The sequence below is a fragment of the Populus nigra genome, chromosome 5 (genome assembly GCF_951802175.1).
Source record: "Populus nigra chromosome 5, ddPopNigr1.1, whole genome shotgun sequence".
Classification (NCBI taxonomy): domain Eukaryota; kingdom Viridiplantae; phylum Streptophyta; class Magnoliopsida; order Malpighiales; family Salicaceae; genus Populus; species Populus nigra.
Window position 1 is genome coordinate 4176364 of NC_084856.1, and position 23018 is coordinate 4199381.

The 23018-nt window shown below is 35.8% G+C and overlaps 6 protein-coding genes across 7 annotated transcripts; 4 read left to right on the forward strand and 2 right to left on the reverse strand.

Annotated features, from left to right (window-relative positions):
• Positions 1 to 340: 340 nt before the first annotated feature.
• On the reverse strand, positions 341 to 3455 carry LOC133694751 (pentatricopeptide repeat-containing protein At2g42920, chloroplastic). Its single transcript, XM_062116435.1, has 2 exons — positions 1606 to 3455; positions 341 to 1416 (listed from the first exon to the last, which is right to left on the reverse strand). Exon 1 carries the CDS (start codon positions 3377 to 3379, stop codon positions 1772 to 1774), a length of 1608 nt encoding a protein of 535 aa, XP_061972419.1. The 5' UTR covers positions 3380 to 3455; the 3' UTR covers positions 341 to 1416; positions 1606 to 1771.
• Positions 478 to 1435, forward strand: LOC133694752 (AT-hook motif nuclear-localized protein 16-like). The gene has a single exon (XM_062116437.1). The coding sequence runs from the start codon at positions 506 to 508 to the stop codon at positions 1274 to 1276; it is 771 nt and encodes a 256-aa protein (XP_061972421.1). The 5' UTR covers positions 478 to 505; the 3' UTR covers positions 1277 to 1435.
• Positions 3456 to 6552: 3097 nt separating the features above from the next.
• Positions 6553 to 7427, forward strand: LOC133694753 (uncharacterized). Its single transcript, XM_062116438.1, has 3 exons — positions 6553 to 6719; positions 6800 to 6844; positions 6936 to 7427. Exons 1-3 carry the CDS (start codon positions 6636 to 6638, stop codon positions 7236 to 7238), a joined length of 432 nt encoding a protein of 143 aa, XP_061972422.1. The 5' UTR covers positions 6553 to 6635; the 3' UTR covers positions 7239 to 7427.
• A 1751-nt stretch (positions 7428 to 9178) lies between these two features.
• On the forward strand, positions 9179 to 14341 carry LOC133694266 (glucan endo-1,3-beta-glucosidase 12-like). 2 transcript variants are annotated; one of them, XM_062115757.1, is made up of 5 exons: positions 9179 to 9556; positions 9995 to 10130; positions 10728 to 11222; positions 13587 to 13617; positions 13741 to 14341. In XM_062115757.1, exons 2-5 carry the CDS (start codon positions 10067 to 10069, stop codon positions 13919 to 13921), a joined length of 771 nt encoding a protein of 256 aa, XP_061971741.1. In that variant the 5' UTR covers positions 9179 to 9556; positions 9995 to 10066; the 3' UTR covers positions 13922 to 14341. The 2 variants fall into 2 exon arrangements, with proteins under 2 accessions (XP_061971741.1, XP_061971740.1); XM_062115756.1 differs by lacking the exon at positions 9179 to 9556 and having other exon boundaries at positions 9579 to 10130.
• Positions 14342 to 15056: 715 nt separating this feature from the next.
• On the forward strand, positions 15057 to 16214 carry LOC133693922 (uncharacterized). Its single transcript, XM_062115302.1, has one exon. It carries the CDS (start codon positions 15090 to 15092, stop codon positions 15993 to 15995), a length of 906 nt encoding a protein of 301 aa, XP_061971286.1. The 5' UTR covers positions 15057 to 15089; the 3' UTR covers positions 15996 to 16214.
• A 3458-nt stretch (positions 16215 to 19672) lies between these two features.
• On the reverse strand, positions 19673 to 22045 carry LOC133693451 (glycerol-3-phosphate acyltransferase 1). Its single transcript, XM_062114669.1, has 2 exons — positions 21181 to 22045; positions 19673 to 20614 (listed from the first exon to the last, which is right to left on the reverse strand). The coding sequence occupies exons 1-2, from the start codon at positions 21910 to 21912 to the stop codon at positions 19718 to 19720; spliced, it is 1629 nt and encodes a 542-aa protein (XP_061970653.1). The 5' UTR covers positions 21913 to 22045; the 3' UTR covers positions 19673 to 19717.
• Positions 22046 to 23018: the final 973 nt, after the last annotated feature.

Consider the following 23018-nt stretch of genomic DNA (forward strand, 5'->3'; position numbering starts at 1 on the left):
CTACTAGCTTTGTCCAATGCCTCCATACCGTTTTTTACCTAATTTACTGGGGCATGATGTCTGACTTTTGAGATGTGGCTTGCTAATGCGAATCCCCTCAATACGAAAGTCAGAGAAATGATTAGCCTTTTTACCAAACATGCTGGCACCGTTTTTTTAATGGGGTTTCTTACTAATAGTTCCCTTGAAACTGACATGGAAATCTTCGGGTGGGTATCTTATGATTAATTTATGACTTCCTGAAATGATTTCACATCAGCTTGATGTTTATGTGAGAAACAGACATTTGCCCTGGAAGGCAATTGACGTGAAGGGCATGCCAGTTGGGAGGTAGGCAGGGTGAAGAACGCATATAAAGTATAAACAACTTAATTACAATGTTGGTGCCACTTAACCTTCTCCTAATTCTGATCATTCTTTTGGTTTCATGCAATAAATTTATTCGCACAAAATCGACTACTTAAACCCAGACACCGAGCACAGTTGTGTATTCTTTTGTTTATGAATGGCTGGAGATTCCGAAAGAATCATGGAACGAAACCAAGAATCGGGGAAGGGTCATGACCGCAGACCGAACATGGAGGCCATCCTTGTGGCTTCAAAGTTGCCGAAGGCAGTGCCGCCTATTTCTTCGGCACGCGGGGGTGAAACTCTCAGGCGTCCACGTGGAAGGCCAGCTGGCTCCAAAAATAAACCAAAACCTCCTATTATTGTTACTCGAGATAGTGCTAACGCACTCCGAGCCCATGCAATGGAGGTGAGCTCCGGCTGCGATGTGTGTGAGAGTTTAGCCAACTTTGCAAGAAGGAAGCAGCGTGGAATATCAGTGCTTAGTGGGAGCGGTTGTGTAACCAATGTGACCCTAAGACAACCAGCCTCGTCGGGGGCCATCGTGACCCTTCATGGGCGGTTTGAGATACTCTCACTGCTTGGATCTGTCTTGCCCCCACCTGCTCCACAGGGGATCACGGGACTAACCATCTACCTGGCAGGGGCTCAAGGGCAGGTTGTGGGTGGAGTTGTGGTTGGTGCCCTCATTGCTTCAGGCCCTGTTGTGATAATGGCTGCATCATTCATGAACGCGTCTTTTGATCGTTTGCCGTTGGATGAGGGTGGAATCACTGCTGCTGTGCAGAATCAGCATTACGAAAACGGTCGTCGTCACCACCTCGATATCCCGGATTTGTACGGAATGCCGCAGAAATTGCTCACCAATGGTGCTGTGACCCCTGAGATTTACTCTTGGGCACCAGGGCGAACCATGTCAAAATCCTAATTAGCAGCAAATCTTCTAGCCTCTCATATTCGCAAATCCTAATATTCTTCGATGTTGTGTTATTTCACTAATGTGTTCAGGCTTCCTTGTAAAAGCACTTCTCTGTTCTGCTTGGCATGAACTCTTATTTTTCCATCAGTCTAGAGTTCCTTGAAAACAGAGTGCATGATCCACATATATATATATATATATATATATATAGAGAGAGAGAGAGAGAGAGAGAGAGAGAGAGAGAGGAAACTTCTTTAGAAGCGACTTTGGAAATATAGCATGCGTTTAGATTAAAGAAAAGATGCAAATGAGTGATAATTAAAATTGTAAGAAGCTACCTCATTCGATGATGACCAGATCTGTTCTTTCTTTCAACCCTGAGTTGCAGTGGAGTTCATCCACCTTGAACAAGAGAAATACTGAACTTATGGGAACCGAAAGAACCTATTTTCTGTCATGATATAATCCTCTAGAAAGAATAATCTTAATTGGTTCATATTAATCCTATCCCATCTCCTTTAACGTCAATCCCAGATAATCCAATGCATGGTAGATATCTTTGGATCTTGGATGCAGGCGTCCCCCCGCAACAAATTCATGAACCTCGCCATTCACTTCAATCAAACTACATCCAGGCTCTTTGTCCATCTGCTTCTCTTTCAAAGAGAGCCTTTGCTCAATTGCTTCTTCAAAATGATTATGAGCAGCATAAACGTTTGACAGAAGTATAAAACTTGAGCTCTCATTTGGATCCAACTCATTCACACGCTTCGCCGCTCGTTTTGCAATCTCAATGTTTCCGTACTCCCTGCAAGAGGAGAGCAAAGACCCCCATATAATGGCATCTGGGTTTACTGGCATGCTTCTTAGTAGCTCTTCTGCCTCTTCAAGGAGTCCTGCTCTGCCTAGCACATCAACCATGCAGCTATAATGTTTTATCGATGGCTCGATCTTGTATGTTTCTGACATTAACAAGAAATAGTCCTTTGCCCTGTCCACCATCCCAGCGTGATTACAAGCTGTCAGGACTCCTATAAAACTAACATGATCCGGTTTGAGATTTGAAGACTCGAGCTTTGAAAATAATCGGACTGCTTCGTTCCCACGGCCACTCATGGCTAGGCCTAAAATTAGGGAGTTCCAGCAAGATAATCCTTTCTTGGGGGCACTCTTGAACACTTGAACAGCCTTATCTATGCTTCCACACTTAGAATACATGTCTATAATCGCTGTAATAACAATAGAGTTCAATGCAAAATTGTTCTTCACTGTATAATCATGAATCCATTCTCCCTGTCTCAGTGCTCCTAAGCAAGCACAAGCATTTAACAAGCTCACCATTGTAAATTCACTAGGCTTAATCCCCTCCTCTTGCATTCTGCTAAAGAGCTCCATTGCCTCAAAGAACCTGCCTTTCCTCACATACCCGCTAATCATAGAATTCCATGACACTGTATTCCTCAACAACATCTTATCAAACAACCTCCTAGACTTATCAATCTCTCCACATTTAGCAAGTCCTATAATCATCGTATTCCACGTAACAACATCAAATCCCGTAGCTCCATCAAAAATTCTCTGAGCTTCACCCAAAAACCCACAATTTACATACATATTCAAGATTGTATTTTGTATAAACTGATCATTTTCAAGTCCCAGTTTTATCACTCTGCCATGAAGCTGAGCACCTTCGTGGGCTAGACCAAGTTGAGCATAAGCCTTGAAAACTGAAGGATAAGTCAGCCTTTGAGGTTGAGTAGTTGGTGAAGTGAACATCATGTCAATAAATAAAGAGATTGCATTGTGTGGAGTTGAGCTTTGAGAGAAGCCTCTGATAATAGTGTTCCATACAAAAAGGTTTGGGTTTCGTATTTGTGTGAAGACTAAGTAGGCATAGTTGATGTCACCTGCAGGAGAGGTACAGAAGGCCAAAACACGGCTAGCAGCAATGGTGTCTTTCGCTAGGCCAGTTTTTATGAGTTGGGCATGGATTTTTTGAAGGTCTTTCATTGAAGTGCAATTTTTGTCTAGCATGGAGAGGTAAGGTTGGTCTGAGATGAACTTGAATATGGAAGCCGGTGATGGAATTAGGGAGCAACAACATGGTATCATTTTCTATGGTTCTTGTTTAACAGTGTTTCTTTTTTCTTACCGATCGCCGCGTTATCCCTTTTCTGTGCAGGGAAGACAACGGAATGGATCCGTTGTCTAAGGTCAATAGGCCCATTAGTTAACTCTACCACGGAGAGGCATGGATCCGTTGGTTGAAGGAAATTACGGGCCTCAGATGCTTTTTACTGAACCATGGGCTTTACATTCAGTGAATCTCTGGCCCACTCCACTATCATTTGTTCGTATATCTTCGGTTATTTGTGCTCTTACTAACAAAACACTACATTTAAACCTCATGTTAGAATTTTTCGAGTTTGTAAATATTAAAATTTTTATTTGGAAAATAAAATAGGTAATATTAAACTGATGAATTTTCATGTTAATAATAAAATATTAAAAAAACTATATTAAATTAAAAATTAGTCAGATTGATAAGACAAGATACCTTGCAAAATGAAAAAACCAGATTATTAAAATGAAGGGTATTATTGTCCTTAAGGGATAAAAAATATGAGTATATTTTAGAAGCCAAGAGTGGCGAACTGTTTAGAGAAGGAGAGGAAGAGTTTTTTTTTTTAATTTCTTCAATATTGTACCTAAATTCACATCTCCATACAATAATTAATGGGTAATAAGAAACTGGAAGGAGATTAGGCTAAGAAAAAAAAAACAAGAGGATTTTGGCATGAAAAGTGACAGGTTTGGGAGGAAAACTTGTTTCAGTACTTTCTTTTCTTTAAATTCTCGTGTTTAAGAGGTAAAAAATTTCAATCTAAACTTTAATTATATGTATGTTATGTGATAATACATTTTTATTAGAAAATACATTATAGAATATGGGTTTGAATGAATGGTTGATTAAATGCTTAATGTAGTGTTTGAATTATGCTTATATACATGAATATTGTATGGGTGATGATCGAATTTGAAAAAAATAAAAAATAAAACCTATTCTCATAACTTGCTAGGATTCGGGCCAAGGGGAAAGAAATTGGGGAATGAATTTGTTTGATGAAATTATTAGGGAAATTATATTTAGAGATGATGTGTATTTTATTAGAAAATCAAATAATAGGTAAAATCCCAAAAATGAGAATTTAAGAATCATTTTACTTGTCCATAAGGTTTTGGCCAAGAAAGAAAATTAAAGGGGGAAGGACTGTAAATTGTTAAATTTTTATTCGATTTGAATGCACAAGAAAAAAAATAAACTGAGAGTGAGGAAATTAGAGAAATTCTATTTTCTTCCATGATGGACCGTTTCAAAAAAAAAAAAAAAGAGTGAATTGATTTTGGGAAACATATATACAAAATGTGTAAGATGGAAGTGATTGTTATAAATGGTGAAAGAGCACATAAAAATATTTTGATTGTGTGTTAGACTTGTACGCTGAAATTGTGACAGCATTGTCACCTTGGGCTGTAGCTGAACTTCGAACAAGTAAATGAAAGAGTTTTGAAAATGTTTCTTCAAGAAAAGTGTATCTTATGAAAATAATCTTAAATGATTTGATTGGATGTTTGAGTTGTGTTAATTGTGAGTAATGAAAGATGTCAACACTTGAAAAAACTAAAATTTCAGGAGAAGCTCTGCCGAAATTTTAATAAAATTAAAACGTCAAGATAAGATTTGACCTATCAAAATAAAATAAAAATCTTTGGTTTTATGGCGGATAGAAATCGTGAGAAGTTAAAAGTTGAGGATGCTACACTGTAGATATACTCCAATTTTACTGTCCATTGTTATAATGTAATGACTATTGTTTCCTAGATAAAATATTGAAAGGGGGTATTTAGTCTTTTTTGCTGACCTATTTGTCATTAAAGATTCGCCGAGAGTAAAAATAATTTTTTTATTTTTTGAAACAGTAAAACAACTCTAATACCTTTTAAATCAATTTTTATTAAGCTATTAGGTGATGATATTTACATCTTTTTTAATTTTTAAAGCACCTTGAAAGGACATATTTAACATTGGAACCCGAAATTTAAACAATGGGCCTAGAGGTCTTTTGATCTTTTTAGTATGGTTTTCTCATTAATTTCACAATTATTGAGGATAGTTTGGTTTTTTTAATCTAATTAAATTAAATTAAATTTAAAAAAGTTGTTGGTGTGTGCCGGTGTATTTGGGTGCTCACGTCATCGGAGTGGTGTGTGTGGGACCTTCCGGTTGTCAAACTCGTGATTCTGTCATGTTGTTAGAAGCATTGCTACGTTTACTTCTTACGTGTCGTTTGAGATGTGACAGTTTGTCGCCAACGAGCCTTTTCTTTTCTTTTCTCTCTCATCTCATAAATAATACAACTTAGCCCTCTTTATTTTTGGTATTTTGGTTTTAGTCCTTATTCTTTGGATATCTAGATGTTATTTTTTGAACATTTTATATAAATTTTATTTGTTTTGATTTAATCCTTTAATTTCAATTTGTCATGTTTTATTTTTTTCAATTCAATCCTTATTTTATTTATTTATAATGTTTTCCTTGTTTTTGTTTGTAAAAGTATTATTGGTTTTCAATTTCATTATTTAATCCAAGTTTATGGTGTATTATTGTTTTCAATTTGATTCTTTTTCTTGTATTTTTTTCCTTTTGTTTAAATTATTTTTCATTTCATTTCACCATCCTATATAAAAAAATTGGGTTGCCTTGTAATTTATTTTTTATTTTGATTTCATCTTTATTCTTTTAATTTTTTTAAATCTTAGATCTTTTTTTTTAATTTCATCCTTCAACGTTTCAATATAAATATAATTTTCTTTGTTTTTCTCTTTGTTTAGCTGACAATCCTTTTTCTTTGTTTTTCTCTTTGTTTAGCTGACAATCCTTTTTCTTTGTTTTCCTTTTTGTTATAAAATAATATATCTTGAAGTTTTATTTAATAATTTAAGTTTTTAAATTAAGATGATAATTTAATATAATATCAAAGATATGATGATCAAGTGATCATAATTTAGATTTTATTATCTCTATTTTATTTAATAAAATTAAAAATAAGATAATATTAAATTTTAAATTAAAACAATTTATTTAAAATTTTAATTAAAATGTTTCATTAAAACAACAGGCATTACGTGCCGGCTCGTGAGCCAGCATCCCCAGGGACAATCTTCCTGAACCATCTGGTATATAGCCTGCCATTTGCCAAACAGTATAAAAAAGAGCGGTTAGTAAAATTAGTTTAGAAGGCTTACTAAAATCGGAGAAATTAAAATCGATAGATAGAGAGAGTGCAGCAGCAAAGAAAGAAGAAAAATGAGCAAGATTTCTCTCGAAGATTATCTCCATTTTTTTCTATCTCACAAGCAATTCGGTCTCTCCCCCAATTTCCTCAATCAGGTAATCTCTCTCTCATTTTCTGCATTGATTGATCTTGGTTTTGATTTTCGTGTACGTTAATGTTCGTTCTATTTTTGCAGATTATTCGCATGCACGGCTTCAAGAAAATCGACAAAGTCTCTCAGGTTCAAATCCAACACAGTAATTGATATATTTCTGATTTTTAATTTCTGTGCTTAAATTAAGTTATGCTTTCTGTCATAAATCCACGAGCAGAAGGTGTTGATAGATGCGGTGGATAAAATAGATCTGGAGAATCTGTCACGCTCCACAGTGAAAGAGAAAAACGAAATATCGTCATGCACATTGATGAACATGGAGGACATCGTGGCGGACATGAAGAAGCTCGATTGGCAGGAGTGCCGCGTCACTTCCATCCAATCACTCAACGCAAAATCAGATCTCCAAGGTGTAGCTGGAGGAGGAGGCAAAAGGAAGAGGAAGAGGAAGAGAGGTAGTAGCAGTGGAAGAGGTGCCGCTGCTATTGATGCTCTATCTACTACTACGGCTCTTGTTTGATTCTCTCAAACTTCCTCCTCCTGGTACCACTACTGTCATCACGGTATCTGCACAAGTAATCGCTTTATTTCGTTTTCTTCAGCTAAATGATTCTGAATGCATCGCATAACAATAGAAAATGGACCTTTAATTTCAAGCAGATTATATAAATTACTATTTTCAATTTCAATATATAAGCATGTTAAGTAATTACAGTTATGTAAATGCAACTTCATGTGATACACAGAAACCAATTTTTTTTTTTAAATTCCACTACCTGTAGTTGGCAGGAAACAGCGATCATGGGCGAACACATGAGGAAAGTAAGGTAGGAGCACAAAACTACTACTGATAATAACAGCAGCAAGGCAACACTTTTCGCATTAATATTTTAAAAAAATAATAAAAAAGAAGTTATTGTAATGTATTTTTAAATAAAAATACAATTTAAAAAGTAAATGAAAGTACTGTTTTGCTTCTGGCAAACTTTAGGAGGACCCATGCCTGTATATTGGGTTAGCCGTGGGCTTGACTCGATGTGAGTCTGAGACTGAGACCCACTGATATCTTGGGCTTTCCTTACCCATTTATTTCTTGGACTGGGCTATTGGGAAGTACGGAGTGGGCCTACAAGCAGGCTTCTTTTTTGCTGGGTGAGGAGTAAATTAATTCATGATCCTCGATCATGCGTATTTTGATTTTAGTCTCTGAACTTTCAGAAATTATTTCTTAGTCACTGATGTCTTACAGCTCGATGAAATTATTGGATGGGTTCGAAAACGAAAATATTAGAATCCAATTTTACTAAAACATCTATTTAAAAATAATTTACCATTAGAGACTTACTTATTCCTTTTCTCGATTATCTTAGACGGTGAAGTTTTTTCTACCTTTCGTGAGATATACTTAGTTTTGATTGGGTAGCATCTGTAATAAAGGTTATCGATAAAATAAAATAAAATAAAATAAAATTGCCCACGTCACTTCCAAATCTTTTCGAGCGATGGAAAAAGAAACCCTCACCATCCAAAGCTACGGGTCTAGTGGGAAAGAACCGCGGCATCCCTTGCTGGTCCTTCTTATCGCAATGAAAGTTCAAAGCCTTAATCGGGCAACAATAGGTGAGAACGTATAAAGTGACTAGGAGAGATATGTGTATGCCAAGTTCTAGACTTGTCCACATTTGAAAGATAATTGTGAGATAGCTGCAATTATGATCAAACAATAATGATTGCTCTTTTAAAATTTTATGCTTAAATTGTCGCCATGGAACACATGGCCGCGTAAAATAACATAGCAAGAGAGCAACAATCAAGAAGCGACTTTATTTGCCCCAGGAAAAACAAGGAGAAAAGGAGGAGTCTAGGAGTATCATAGAGTGCATAGACATCCAGTTGGTCAAAAGAGCAACCTCAGGATAGACTTGTGGACTGCTCACCTTTTTTTTTTTTTTGATTTTTTCCTAAGCTTTGCTCCAGGGGTGTATTTTCCCAGATGTTTTTTTGGACTTTTAGCCACTTTCAAATGAATCAATGGGGTTCCACGAAAGAAAGAAAGAAGCTTTTTAGCAATGGGGAAAGCCCCAACCTCTCTGGACAAAGGCAGAGACCATTGCCCTACTACTTGACATAGAAGCGACTCCACTGGTTTTTCGAAAAGCAGTAAACTATGAGAGACCTTGAAGCGGTGACTCCAACCACATGATCCACATAGCTCCTGTGGCAAGGTCTGATCACTCTAGGCCAAAAGAATTAGGAAAAAAAAAGATGCTTTTAGAGCTCTTCACAAGATTAATTAGTAATAAAACTCAGTTGTCATCGGTCTGTCCTGCTTGATTTTTTATTTTTCTTAATGTTTTTCCTCTGCAGTAATAAGAACCTTGCTTTGGCTTTTCTGCATAGCATCAGTACACCTTATGCACCACTGTTTACAAACAGGGAATCATTATCTATTTCCATACATGTTGAAGTGAGAAATTTGACAGGTTCGTGTCGCCATGAAGGATAAGAAATAAAAAGCGCATTCTTTCTATGTAGTTGGCAGTCTTGATCAAGAACAACCCAACAAGAAACTGTAGCAAATACTTTTTTTTAAGTCTTTAACCCACCAAAAAGCAGAGATCAGGGGAGAGAATACTTGAGTATCACTCATACCACTTCGGTTGATCCAAGCTCATCCCTCGGAAGGTCATCAGTGGGGCAGTCCACCTCGCCCTGTGCTCTCTCTTTCTCTCCCTCTCTCTTTATACAGCATCTGAGGGGGCACCAAGTCGAGCACAAAGACATGCAGCGCCTATCTTGCTTAGCTAAGAAAGCTTAGCTTACTGGACATAATTGAAGGTTGGCCTTGGTCTCATTATTTATGAAACACTAAAAGAAGAAGAGCAGACCAATAAAAATAAAACAAAAGGCGAAATGTAGACATCATCGTCATCATTACAACCATCACTTACCAGCCCACACACCGAAGCCTAAATCCCAAAACAATTCTCTCCCTTCACTTCTTTTTCAACCTTCTTCTCACCTTTTCCCTCTTTTTTTGTTCCATCTCTTGCTTGTGAACCCTCCTCTACACCCGTCTCCTTTCTCAAGTCTTCCTCTACAAACACACACATTACCCCCTCCCTCTCTCTCTCTCAAGAGGGTACTTATTCCACAAAATATATGTTCTTTACACAGCACAAAGGATGCAAAATCCTCTCTTTTCAACAAGATCATTGATGCTTCTGTAATTTAACATCTGTTTGCTTCTTTTCCCTTTCTTTGCTTTGAATAAAGGGTAAACTGATTGGATAAATACATCAAAGAAGAGAAGAAGAAGAAGAAGAAGAGGGTCGGGGGTTTAAGCCCATGGGTGGCAGAGTCATCTACTCCCTAATGTTTTGCTTACTCGGTCTCTTCCTTTCTTCATCAGGTGATGGTTTACTCTCTCATGCTTGGAATTTCTCTATTGCAGAACCAATCTTGTTTCACAACTTCTTTTCCATCAGGCCATGGAAGCAACGATTTCACATTACTGGTTTTTTCATTTCTTAATACATTGCTGATTTCCTTATTTTCCTGTTAACTCAAGCATGGATATCCAGGATTACATTTCGGAAACAAGATGGGTTTTCTTTTTTGATGAATGAGCCTTTGCTTTGATTTTTCATCTCCTCATTCAAGTTCTTGTTCTGTTGTTGGTTCTCTGGAGTCAAACTTCAGCTACTTTTTTGTCTCAATCATGGTTCTTGTTCAATTTCAAACTTGTCCTTCTCTTTTTTTTTTCTTGTCAATTATTAAACATGTTGGCCTACTCTAGTTGGACACTCATGTTGCACTGTAAATTACCTATCCACTCACGACTTTAGAGTTCAGCCTAGTCGGTGAATTTTGGAACCATGCACACACTAATCAATGCCTTGATGTCAAGTTTGAAATAGTGTGAACAGGATTTGCTGAGGACTCCTGCTTTCCAATCACAAATTACATAATGGAAGCTTAACTCTACTCTTGATGATTTTAAATCCAGGTTCAAGTGTTACAAAAAGGTCAGCAAATGAGAATAGTGAACGAGCAGGCCATGGATCAAAACAGGCTGTAGTCCTTGTGAATTCTATTTACGGCAGCCAAAAGGACATCACCACCCCGATAACCACTGTTCCCACAATAATTCCCACCACATCGACTCCCCTGATAAACCCAAATTCAGACCCCGATTCCACATCGCCCGCTACCATTACGCCAATGGTAACCCCAACGTCAACAACAACACCTGTGTCTCCAGGTGCTAGCTGGTGTATTGCTAGCCCAAGTGCATCACCAACAGCGTTACAAGTTGCTTTGGATTATGCTTGTGGCTATGGCGGTGCTGATTGCTCAGCAATTCTACCTAGTGGAAGCTGTTACAATCCAAACACTGTTCATGACCATGCCTCCTATGCATTCAACAGCTATTATCAGAAGAATCCAGTGCCCAGCAGCTGTAATTTTGGAGGAACTGCTGCTACTACTAGCACTAATCCAAGTAAGTTGTGTCCTCTATCGTGCCATTTCCTTTTATTGTTCATGTCACGTCTTGATGATCAAGTTATAAATTAGTCCCTCTTAATTTTGAAAAACGAGTTAAATAGTTCCTCTAGTTTCCAAAACTAATAATCAGTCCCTTGACTATTGTTAGTCATGCTTAATTTAATATTACTTTGTTTCAAGAAATATATATTTTTAACTAATCTCTCCATGATATCTATTTGTTTTTTCAACTTCTTAAAACGAAAAAAATAAAAGAAATTGAAAATGGACAAAAAAAGCAACTAAATAATTAGTTTTTAAAATAAAAGAGACCAATCAGTTCATTTCTTGAAACCTTTTCCCCTTTAACACCTGAATTCCGCTCGTCCTTCTCTTTCTTTCTTTCTTTTTCATGAACGATCGATGCTAAATTTCGGGTCGCACTCTTGTCCCTCTAACGTTGCCACTCATCTGTAAGTATCGGTCTAAAAGGTTTCGGGGGATTCGGCTTCTTTATTCCTTATTCTGAAAAAAAAAAAACAGAGAAAAGCGACGCTTTTTTGCCTGTTTCGGACCGGACCAAATTCACCAAAACCATTTACTGATTACTTTTTTTTTTCCTTAATGCTCAACTCTGCGGTTGGTTTGTAAATTTGATTGAGTTCTTTTATTAAATTAGTTAGAGTTTAAAACATGGATAATTTCTCAATTTATTAGGTGAATTTCTTAGAATTAAATATTTTTTTTAATCCTAAATCTAATCAGTCATCATTAAATTGATCGATTATTAATAATACTTTTTTAACAGATATTAGTAAGCCTAAATTAACCTTGAATTATTAATTTTTTTTATTAAAACAAAGTAATGGCATTCATTTTTTTTAAGATCCTTGATATTGACTTGAATGGATTTACTCGTTTCAATCAGATTACAGAAAATCTACTTTAATATATGTACTGAATGATTTAACTAGAAACTTTACCGAAATTAAACTTTCAATCCTGTATTTCTTAGATCAAGTTACCGAGTTGCCTAAAAAGATATAATTTTAAAAAAAAAATCATTTAAAAAGTGAAACTCCATGTTCTTTATGTCTTTAGCTAATTTTCCATGTTCAAGTTTATAGTAATTTAAGCAATATTGTGCATGAGATCGAAGCTTAGTAGAATTTTTTCACAAACAAGAAGGATTGAAATTTTGGTTCTGCCAAAAACTCTAATGAAAGTGGATTATACTAATAATTTATATATATATATATATATATATATATATAAAATCTTGCACTCGTTGTTAAATTGCCGGGGCAACACCATATAACTCCCCAGCCTATATATCAAGTCTAAAGTAGTCCCTAAACTAATTTTTTATTCCTGTCTAGATCATAATGGAAAAAAATGATATTAGTATTTGAAGTGATTTGTGTTTGATAGTGTGGATGTGGTTATTTTTTAAAATGTAAAATGTATTAAAATGATATTTTTTTATTTTTTAAAAAGATTATTTTTGACATAAATGTATTAAAATAATCTAAAAACACAAAAAAAATATTACTTTCAAGAAAAGAAAAAAAATAAAAAAAAATCAATTTTTTTCAAAAATATTTTTAAAACACAAAAATAAAAAGACATAAAGATTAACTTCAAAAACACGTTTAGCTTAACCCTGGATAATCAATTATTTTTCAAAATCATTTTATTCTTTTATTTTTTTTAAGATTCCTGATGTTGACTTGACTGAGTTTGAATGGATATGCATAATTAATCAAATTACTAAAAATTTGATCTAATGTATTGAATGATTTAACGATTAATTAAATTACTGAAAATTTGATCTGATGTATTGAATGATTTAACTAGAAACTTGACTGAAATCAAACTTTGAGTCCTGAATTTCTTGAATCACTGGTTTAATAATTATGCATTAAAGAATAGAAATTACATGTCAACTGACCTACAAATTATTAGTTGCCGATGGACATTGTTATGTTGATAGTGAGTATCTTGTTGGATTCAATTAAAAAGAGTGAAGTTTTGAGTGTAGGGTTTCCCGAGTTAACTAACCAGACGAGTTCTAAAAACCCTACGTCTAAGAGGATAGAAATGACATGTGAACTCACCTCCAGCTCATTCCATCTCGAGGGAATTATTTTGGAGGACGTCGAGGGGGCAGGCTAGATAGAAAAGATTGTGATTTGGGTCGCTTTATCGAGGTCGTTGAAAAATAGCTAAAGTGGATCTTTTTACTGCCGCTCAAGCTACTTTTAGTGGCCTTTTACAGACGCTTGTCAGTCGTCAGATTTGTGGATTAGCTGTGCTCAGATTTATTCTTTATTATTATTTACTTTGCTGGAGCTCTTATTTATATTCAATACAATTTCAGGTACTGGGACATGTCAGTTTCCTTCCACTAGGTAATGTTTCTTACCGCCTCTACTTTTTGTCTCCTTTTCACCTGGAAAAAAAAAACAAAAAAAAAAGCTTTCTGCTGGTTGATCTTTTTTTACTTCTCATCTGGATTTGGAATTGTTTTGCAGCACAAGCTCGTCGGTCTTGAACACCACGAACTCAAATGGCGCGACTGTTTATGGTGCAGTGCCTTCAAATCCTTCCCCATCGGTAGCTGCCAAAATTAACGAGAAACCACATTTTGTGTCTCTGACATTTATCATTTTGTTGCTGGCTAAATTAACATCAACTCTGGGCTACAGGGGATAAACTCACTCGATTTGTTGCATTTATCATCATGTTGCTGGCTAAATGTCGATCTCTGACATTTGTAGATGGTGCTATACTGATCTGTTGCTTGCCCTGCTTGCTAGCTAGTCTATGCTTTTTAGGAGACTAGTGAGCAGCTCATGTGCAGGAATGCTGAATGCTATGGGGCATAATCTCATGCCTTACTTTTTGGGTTACGAATTGTATTTGATCTGTAAATTAGTTGCTAGTAGTGATCATATGAAGGGAGGTGGTGTAGAGAAAGAAATTGCATTTTGATGGTGGGGTTTTTTGTGCTGGTAGAAACAAGCAAGAGGATTGCTCTTCTTTTTGCAGTGTTAGAGATTTGGCTTCTTTTTTTTTTCTCTATGTTTTTGTTAATGATGAGAATGAGAAATTAACTTTGTTCGTTCGCTAAAATGCTTTCTAGCTGTTAATTCTTCTGGGAAAAAGGTCGAGTTCTTGGATAGATGATATACCAGATCTCGTGGCTCTCGTAATCTTAGCCTTGCATTTCATGTCACAAAAGGAAGTTCATGAAGAAATTTAACTGTCTTCAAAATTGGATTCATTGGCAATTATTTTTATTTTATTTTATTTTTGTGGGTAAATTGTGATCATTTTTATATATTTTTTTAATATATATATTTTAGAAGTTTTATCTAGGTTTACAGTAGAACTCCATATTTTTTTTAAGGCCTTAAAGAATAAGAAAATTAATATACTCATATCTATCCAATAAAAATTTTAGTTTAATTTAAAATATCCAATATGCTTTAATTTAAAAATAAATAAATAAATAAATGGGGTTTATATTTTATAAAATATCAAAAATTATGTTAATTACAACTAAAATTCAATCCATTATATCCAGGAACTAGTAACTTCAATCATGTTATTTTTGTAATTATTTTTAAGAGTAACTAGTTTATCAATTTCTTTTTACAACATGCTAGTTAATTAAAAAAAAATTCAAGATTAAACGCCGTTGGAATCCAAATTAAATGATTTTGTCCTCCCACTAGCACAACCAAACTTCTAAGATAATAGGATGATTATCACATGCTAGTAAAGTGGGCCCTCAGCATTTGGTGGCCTTTCATTGTGCTACATAATTGTTACGTCTTCATCATATATTACGGCTTCTAATTTTTGTTCGCGTCCTTTCATGGAAGACCCTTCCCTCTTCCAACCCATCCTGATCCCCAGAGTTATCGCCACTGCCTCCTCCTCCTCCTCCTCCACCACCACCACCTCCTACTACTTTGATGACACGGATGCTGACTACATCAAGCATTGGTCTTCAAATTCTAGCATCATTCTTCGGCTTCTTTTGATCACTTCCATTGGGATTATCTCCATCTGGGCAAACTATGAAGCATCAAAAGGCTTCGGTATTACATTAGTCAACGATGCCAAAGACTCCGCAGAAGGCAAACGCTTCACCCTCTCGTACATTTCCAACGACAAAGCCACCCGTATAATCCTAAACACTAGCCTCTTCGTTGAAAACCTTCTTTATCCGAATATCAACGACGACACCAAGAAGCAAGTGATCCACCATGTTACTCTAAGGCTGGCCAGCAACAACCTACCAAACTTGGTCACGGTGGACACCAACACCAACAATGAGTTTGTCATCAACATAAGTCCATCAGTATTAATGGGCCATCCTAAAAACCTTGATTATGCAATTACATCAGTTGTTTTACAAGGTATGGCTCGTGCATGGATATGGGACTCCGAGTCTAGAGCTCCGCAATGGCTCCTTGATGGCATGGTGGAGTACATTAATGGGTTGGCTGGTTTTGGCCCTGCGAGAAATCTTGGTGGCCACGAGTCACTGGATGATCAATTTGGTAAATACTGCTCAGGATTTAAGGATCCTATGGTTGTGGCACAATTTTTGAAATATTGTGAGAGACATGAAACGGGATTCATCCAACGGTTAAATAAATCTCTGAGAGACGATCATCAGTGGATCGGCCGGACGGTGGAGGACGTGCTAGGGATATCGGAACAGAATCTATGTGATTTGTACAAGAACACGTCACAAGGTTTGTCAAGCTGGTGATCAAAATTTTGGAGAGCTGGCCTGACCTGTCCACATGGTATGATTTCCAATATGAAGACAGTGGGGCACGATACGAGGATAAGGATTAGTAATTTGATAGGTTTTATGCAAATAATTATTACATGAAGCTTGCGTGTCAATATCTTCTGTTATTCGTTATATATTCTCTTTCTTTCCATTTTGATGGCAATAAAATAAATCACTCACCATTGTTTTTAATATTTTTCAATACTGCCCGATCAATTATCATCCACGCAGCCACTAATGGTCAAGCTAGAGGAAAATTTTGGAGGTCATGAGCATAATGTTCACAGGTGATCAGACTCATAATTAAATTTTTCAACATGATCGACTGTTTTTCTGGTACAATAATGGAAGAAAGACAGAAACTAAAAGAGAAAAATCGAAGCAGAGGAAGTTAGGTAGAATAGTGTTTTTATTATTATTATTATTATTATTATTATAGCTTATAAAGTTAACCGCATAACTTACAATCTAACAGATGAACATCGTATCTTGTCTGAAGTCATCGATAACAGATAAACATGGTAACAAATGAAGTGTATCTGGAAAGATCTTAGCTATGATGGCAAACATCACGTCCTGTCTAAAGTGCTAGTTTATAAGGATCTGATATAAGTTTAAATCCAGTATGTGCTCATTTCTCATTCCAGTACTTTCCTTATCTTGTTGAAAAACAATCTTGAACAGAATTTGTTGCTCCTGAAACTTCTTCATCCTCCAACAATCTTGAACAGATTTGTGGGGATAACAATCCTTACTCCTCCGATAGGTTGAGCTTGCCTTATCACTCCATTTATTCCCACAAATCGTGTTCTCTTGCTGGTTTGTAAGCTCATGTGGTCTGTTAATAATTTAAAGGATACAAAAATTATTTTCAAAGATATATATGTTAGTAAAACGAAGTGTGAATAATGAGGAAAAGGAAAACACAGATGTGTAGTTTGTGGTCTGGGACTCTGGGGCAGGTTGGGCCATGGTCGATTCATTTTGTCCCCAAAATGAATTGGCTGCCTGGCTTTTCAGTGAAGTTTGAAAGGGCTATTGGACCCAAATCTAAATCTACACCAAAAGAAACTAAGCAACCATTTTTATTTTTTTTTTCATGAGGGGAAAGAAGCTCTATCTGAAATGGAAAAGGAAGTGCCTACACATGTAAGAAACGTTTCTAAATTCTATGTGCCAACCAAATTTAAGGACTCAATCAGGATTGAGTTGCTAATTCAAAATATGTACGTACGAATAATAAATTTTATGAGACTTGTTTTACTCACTACGCAATTTTTTTGCGAGCAAAAAAGAGCAATCTTTTATAGGTAGTAAAAATAATCACTAATAGGATATTTAATTTCATGTTTAACGTTAAGATTGTATGGAAGATGGTGTACAAGAGTTTTAAGAAATTAGCCGAGTTAATTAGAGAATTTATTCTTGTACCCATTATTGTTCTCAAAATGAGTTCTTCCCCTTGTACATTTCCTAGATCATTTTTAATTTTATGCGTTCACTTGTCTTAATTTCTCATTTGCACGCGCGGACCCAACTTGATCATGTGATGACATGTGGGTTGGTGGGTGTTTTTTTCAAACATAAGACACCTACGTACTAGATTATTCAAAAATCACTTAAACTCCATTCTGTCTGCATTAAAAAAAAATTATAATTTTAAACACAAAATAAAATTAAAATTAAAAAAAGCATGAATTAAAATGTGTTTCGAAACAAGCTATAAAATATATATTGCATATTTTAAAAAAATTAGATGCATACCGGAAGAGTAAGCCTGAAGTGCGCACAAATTAATATCTTCTATAATATATACTAGTATATTAGTTTGTGTTTCATAACGTGTCAATATCATTTTTTAAAGAAAAATATATTAATAATTATAAAAGTATTTTGCAGTCATATCAGATCAATAGCTTTGAGTTTTGCATCCCTATCAGACCTTAGTTCGTGGGATGTAATAGTGTCAAATTCAAGTGTGATCTTATTATTATTTTTTTCAATAATAATAATATTCTTTAAAATAATTATTAATAATTATATAAATAATATTCATAATAATAAAAAGAATAATAATAATAACAACAACAACAATAACAATAATAATAATTTTTAATTTTACCCTCCAAATCAAATCTATGTTTGTTTTTCAATAGTAATAATATTTTTTAAAAAATTATTAATAATAATATTAAACGTAACTTACCCAAGTTTTTATAGTTTTTAATCCCTTCAAATCAAATTTATATTTTTTATTCAATAATAATATTTTTTTCTAGATTTATTATTAATAATAGTAATAAGAATAATATTAAGAATAAGTATAATACTAATAATCATTAGTATTATTGATTATCAATACTAATGATTATTAACTTGTGTCTGTCTCCCTCATTAGCCCAAGTTATTTGGGTTTGATATCCCTGCCAGACCCATGGTGTTCCAAACCCAAAGCACTAGAGTCTAGTAGTCATGTCTAACTCGAGCGCCTGGGATGTGATTGTTTTGCCAGACTCAAGGGCCTCGGGTCTGATAAACATATCTAACCTTAATACCAGGTGTCTAGTAGTCATGTTATTCCCAGCATCAGATCCCAAAAAACCCAAATGGATCATTATGTTCTCAATTATTCTTTTAATATCAAATATATCACATGAAAAAGATAATCTTACCCCAACTACATGCTTAGTAAATTTCTTTGTTAAGAACAAATTATATTATTATATTATTTTAATTCACAATGATCTATACCTTGATGAATAATAATAATAATAAAAAACCCATTCCATTTAGTTTTTTTTTATATAATAATTATAATATGTATCCAACAACATCATCAGTAGTATTAATTAATTAATTAATTAAAGTCTTCATGCACGAAGATATATCGTTTGCATTTACCCCATCATTCATTACAAGTGCAGAGGATTCGAATCCAAATGGCTTGCAAGCACAGCACGCATCACAAAATAGTATGGGAAAGGATCATTAACTCCCATGCATGTGCTCCAAGACAAAACCACCATTGCCTCCTATCTCTGCCATACTTCATAAGTCTGCAATTACTATAGTAGTCCAGTAAATATCTTCCTTCATTACAAATTGCAAATTTAAAATAAAAAGCTTGATGGGCTACCCTACTTGATCGACTATCCAGGGTTAATTTAACTTACACATATGCGTATCGCTGAATATAACACGCCCCACTTGGAACAGTAAATGTTTCAGTCCTTGGAAGAAAAATTGTGATAAAAGACATGGATTGAAGAAGTTGGCTGATCATGAGGGGTTGGAGTGTTAACATTTTTGTTTTCAGAGGACCATTATGTACAACATTACTACTCTTTTCTGGAACACTCCTTCAACAACTTTTTTGAACTCTGGGTGCGCCAGTCTGCTTTTTTATTATCTGCTAGGGCTTTAAATAGTTCGTCAAAACGCCAAAATTTAGGTCAGATGGGCTAGAATATCACTACTGCATTTGCATGCATCTAAAACTGCATTTATGTTGATGTCTACTACTAATAATGCTGGCTGTTCTTTGATCAGTAGAGAAATGACTTCATATCATATCATATCTTCACATGCTCATGATCAGTAGAGAAATCAACTTAACAGTAACACAACAAAAATATCCATGCACTAGAAGGTTTTAGTAATAAAAAAGAAATTGGAAAGTCTAATTAGATACATGATTATTTGCCAATTGACTGGGATTTCTCTCTCTCATCCTGGACAATTCCTTCATTTCCTGCGAGCATCATGTACTTGTCCTTCCTTGTAAGAGTAGTGCACTCAAATCCTAAAGTATCAGCCAATTTTCTTTGTATGTAGTTTGCAACTTCACAGCTTGATCTCCCCCCAGCACACGTGAGCTCTCTAGGCAACTTCTCAAGAATCTGGATGTGGTAGCTAGGTCTAGGGTTCATCAAAAAGAAAATGGGATCCAAGCATTTTAACCCACTTGCAGTTGTTCCATAGAACATGCTTACACGAGTGTTCATGGCCACGGGGACTATCTCATTAGCTAATTCAGCAAACAGAGAACTAAACCTCAACAAATATGGCTCTCTACATGTGGTTCCTTCAGGGCATACCACTAAGTCACCTTCACTTAGCAATCTTTGCATTGTCCTACCATCTTGTTTTCTCTCTCTTGTCAACCTCACCGTTTTAATAGGGGCAATTATTTCTGACATCCTGCTCAGGCTGTACGTGACAGCAGTCAGTGGCTGGCCTAAAGATGTGCTGAGAAAAACCGGGTCCAATAGTGTTCGATGGGTGCAAACATAGAGTACCCCTTTTCTGTGACCTGACCTTGAAGGGCTGCACCCTTTGACTCTTAGGTCCAAACCACTCCATATGCCCAAAAACAGTGCTAATTTATAAGGAAGGTGAATACCAACAAAGAGTCTAAAGAAGGCAAGAAATACTCCTATTGGGAGCCACATAAACATTGAAAGAGTAGCCACCGGAGTGGGCAAGAAAGCTAGCCTTCCGTCATGAAATACAAGAGGTTTAGGGTACTTGTCCCTTGGCATTACCGAACTTGTACCGCTCTTGCCGTCGTCCCTGCTCACCACGTAAGCTTCCTATCACATCCACACAACAAAATCATGAACAAACATCAATAAAGGACCATAAATTTGTGACTGAAATCTATATGGTAGTATTGGGTCTTCTCCTACAAATAGAAATCGACACGTTAAAATGCGCTGAAACGGAAACATAACGAAAAGCAGGAAATTGAAGTGCATGCGTGTACTTTGTTATCAATATTTATTTAAGATACTTGTGGCTCTCTAATGTTTTTGGAGAAATTCCAAGACATTTGTCTTGAAATGCCATTCTTACAGTGGCATGGAAAACATTTTAAGTATATTAACAATCTGAATTCTTAAAGAAAGCACCTTAAACTAATTAAGTAATTAAGCTCAAGAATATTGTCTAAAATGAAGTATGGTAACCATCCGATTTCTGAAAAGGTAGGGGCCCATATTAAATAGTTAGGTCAAGGACTTCCTAAAATGGAAACACGTTCTAGGAAAAAAAAATTCATTATAAAATCCCCGAAAATGATTTCACGTTCTTATAATGTTGTCAATCAAGGAAAAATATTTCTCTATGAGAGGAATTTTTGGGGAAATATTGTGAATACCTTGCAAAGCGATATGAAATGGTGGTCATGGAGGCTTGAACTTCCAAGGCCTATGTCAGGCTTCTTGTCTCCGAAGTAATCCTTTAGGGCTCTGTGCTTCAAAACTAAACCAGAATCAGACACCAAACCGGTAAAGTAGTGCCCAACAGTGTGCAATTCAGTCCCTGTCACATTGTCAAACAGCAAATATTCCTTGAGAAATCCTTCGACCATGACTCTAGGGACACTTGTAAAAGCAAACCTGGACCCAGTTGAAGCTAACACCTCAAAAGCCTTGAGATGAAGATTCTCAAGATAAAACTTAGGCAAAACAGCTCTACTAACATTCTCCATATCCTTCAACCTAAGCCCACAAAAGGTGATGAATATCATGGCCCTCAACTTAAGCTCATAGTCTAAAACCCACAAAATAGGACATGATAACAGCAACAAAAATGCTCTAAGTATGCTACCTCCTTCGAAAGCAACTAGCATGAAATAAGGAAAGAAAGATTCTGTTCTTAACAAGCCCCCATGAATGTCACACACCAAAATATCAGAGCCCCTATTTTCCAAACCACACTTGAACACATTAGGGAACGAAGGAGCTTGTAGCTGTGATGATTTTAGAGATTGGTTTTTCAAAAAGAACCCGTAACTTCTCATCTTCCTAGCAGCCCTGTAACATGAGTTAGCCAGGAGCTGGTACAAGATCCAGTCTGCAAGCTTGAGAAGCACCATTCGGAAGACCATGATAGTACTTTTCTTTAATTTCAATGGTATAATATGGTTTTTTAGGGTACTATGTTACTGTGTTAACTACCTGAGAAAAGTCAGCTGAGTACTATAGCTACAGAGAGATGCTAGGGACTGAAAGGGAGGCTACGTAAATAAGGGAAAGAGGCTTGTGAAGAAGAGGAAGGAATGCAGAGAGTATTTATAGCTAGGAGTCATTGAAGGGAAATGTGTAAGTGAGAGGTTGACCACATCCTTTGGTTTTGGTTAGCCACAGCGCTGGCATTAATTGCAATAGTAATTACTTCTATCTTCATAAGGGCTTTCTTCCCCCTCTTGTTCTCCTCTTCAGTCTTTTTTTTCTTTATAAATTCTATTTTCTCTGAAAGCGCTGTCGGTATGCGTCTACCAGGTAATATTTCCTTCTTTGGCTAGCAAATAGTGGCAGGTTGGCTTTTTTTTTTTCGGGTTGGCTTGTTGGTGAACGCCTTTGTAAATTCTGGATTTCGTTTGAAAATTCCGTCTCTCTCTCTCGCCGATTTTCATCTAGCATTGAAAAGGTGTACTTTTCGAGGGAGTCCCTTAGCGGTCCTCAAGTTTGTCAACGGCCAGGAGATAGGGATTGGGTTTCGATTTTCAATCCATTTTAATCCTGACGGACCAATCTCAAGTTAGATGAACCATACCATCTGATCATTGACTTCTATTAACTAATTTAAAATCGAAAGTGGTCAAAACTTAAAAAGTAAATTTCAACTACATTAGCCAGTGGCTTATGATGGTAATTTCCTTAGTATGATAAGATCATCACGGCCATTGGTTTTTATTGGTTTCCAGCTAGATTTTTTCTTTGAGATCACAGCTTGTTGATGATAGTAAACATAAAAGGATAGAGATCTTCTTGACTGGTACTATATTAGGGTTTACATTTATTGGTGCATGGGACCACTCTTCGGTATAAGAAATCCAACAGGATTTGTCTCAATCTAGGCCTAACGAGTTGGTGAGAGCTCAACAGTATTTCACCAAGAATGTAATTATGCAATTCTTTACAGAAAAACACCGTGCCAGTTTCCGAGGTTCCTTTGACAGCCCATCTGCTAGGGTAACATGCGTTATTTGTT

Excerpts from the sequence above, each read along its gene's own strand:
- LOC133694266 (XM_062115757.1), top strand. The coding sequence starts at position 10,067 with ATGGGTGGCAGAGTCATCTACTCCCTAATGTTTTGCTTACTCGGTCTC. Across the intron at positions 10,131-10,727 it reads TCTCTTCCTTTCTTCATCAG|GTTCAAGTGTTACAAAAAGG; the intron begins GTGATGGTTTAC and ends TTTTAAATCCAG. Across the intron at positions 13,618-13,740 it reads TGTCAGTTTCCTTCCACTAG|CACAAGCTCGTCGGTCTTGA; the intron begins GTAATGTTTCTT and ends ATTGTTTTGCAG.
- LOC133694751 (XM_062116435.1), bottom strand. The coding sequence starts at position 3,379 with ATGATACCATGTTGTTGCTCCCTAATTCCATCACCGGCTTCCATATTC.
- LOC133694752 (XM_062116437.1), top strand. The coding sequence starts at position 506 with ATGGCTGGAGATTCCGAAAGAATCATGGAACGAAACCAAGAATCGGGG.
- LOC133693922 (XM_062115302.1), top strand. The coding sequence starts at position 15,090 with ATGGAAGACCCTTCCCTCTTCCAACCCATCCTGATCCCCAGAGTTATC.
- LOC133694753 (XM_062116438.1), top strand. The coding sequence starts at position 6,636 with ATGAGCAAGATTTCTCTCGAAGATTATCTCCATTTTTTTCTATCTCAC. Across the intron at positions 6,720-6,799 it reads CCCCCAATTTCCTCAATCAG|ATTATTCGCATGCACGGCTT; the intron begins GTAATCTCTCTC and ends CTATTTTTGCAG. Across the intron at positions 6,845-6,935 it reads AAATCGACAAAGTCTCTCAG|AAGGTGTTGATAGATGCGGT; the intron begins GTTCAAATCCAA and ends ATCCACGAGCAG.
- LOC133693451 (XM_062114669.1), bottom strand. The coding sequence starts at position 21,912 with ATGGTCTTCCGAATGGTGCTTCTCAAGCTTGCAGACTGGATCTTGTAC. Across the intron at positions 20,615-21,180 it reads ATTTCATATCGCTTTGCAAG|GAAGCTTACGTGGTGAGCAG; the intron begins GTATTCACAATA and ends TGGATGTGATAG.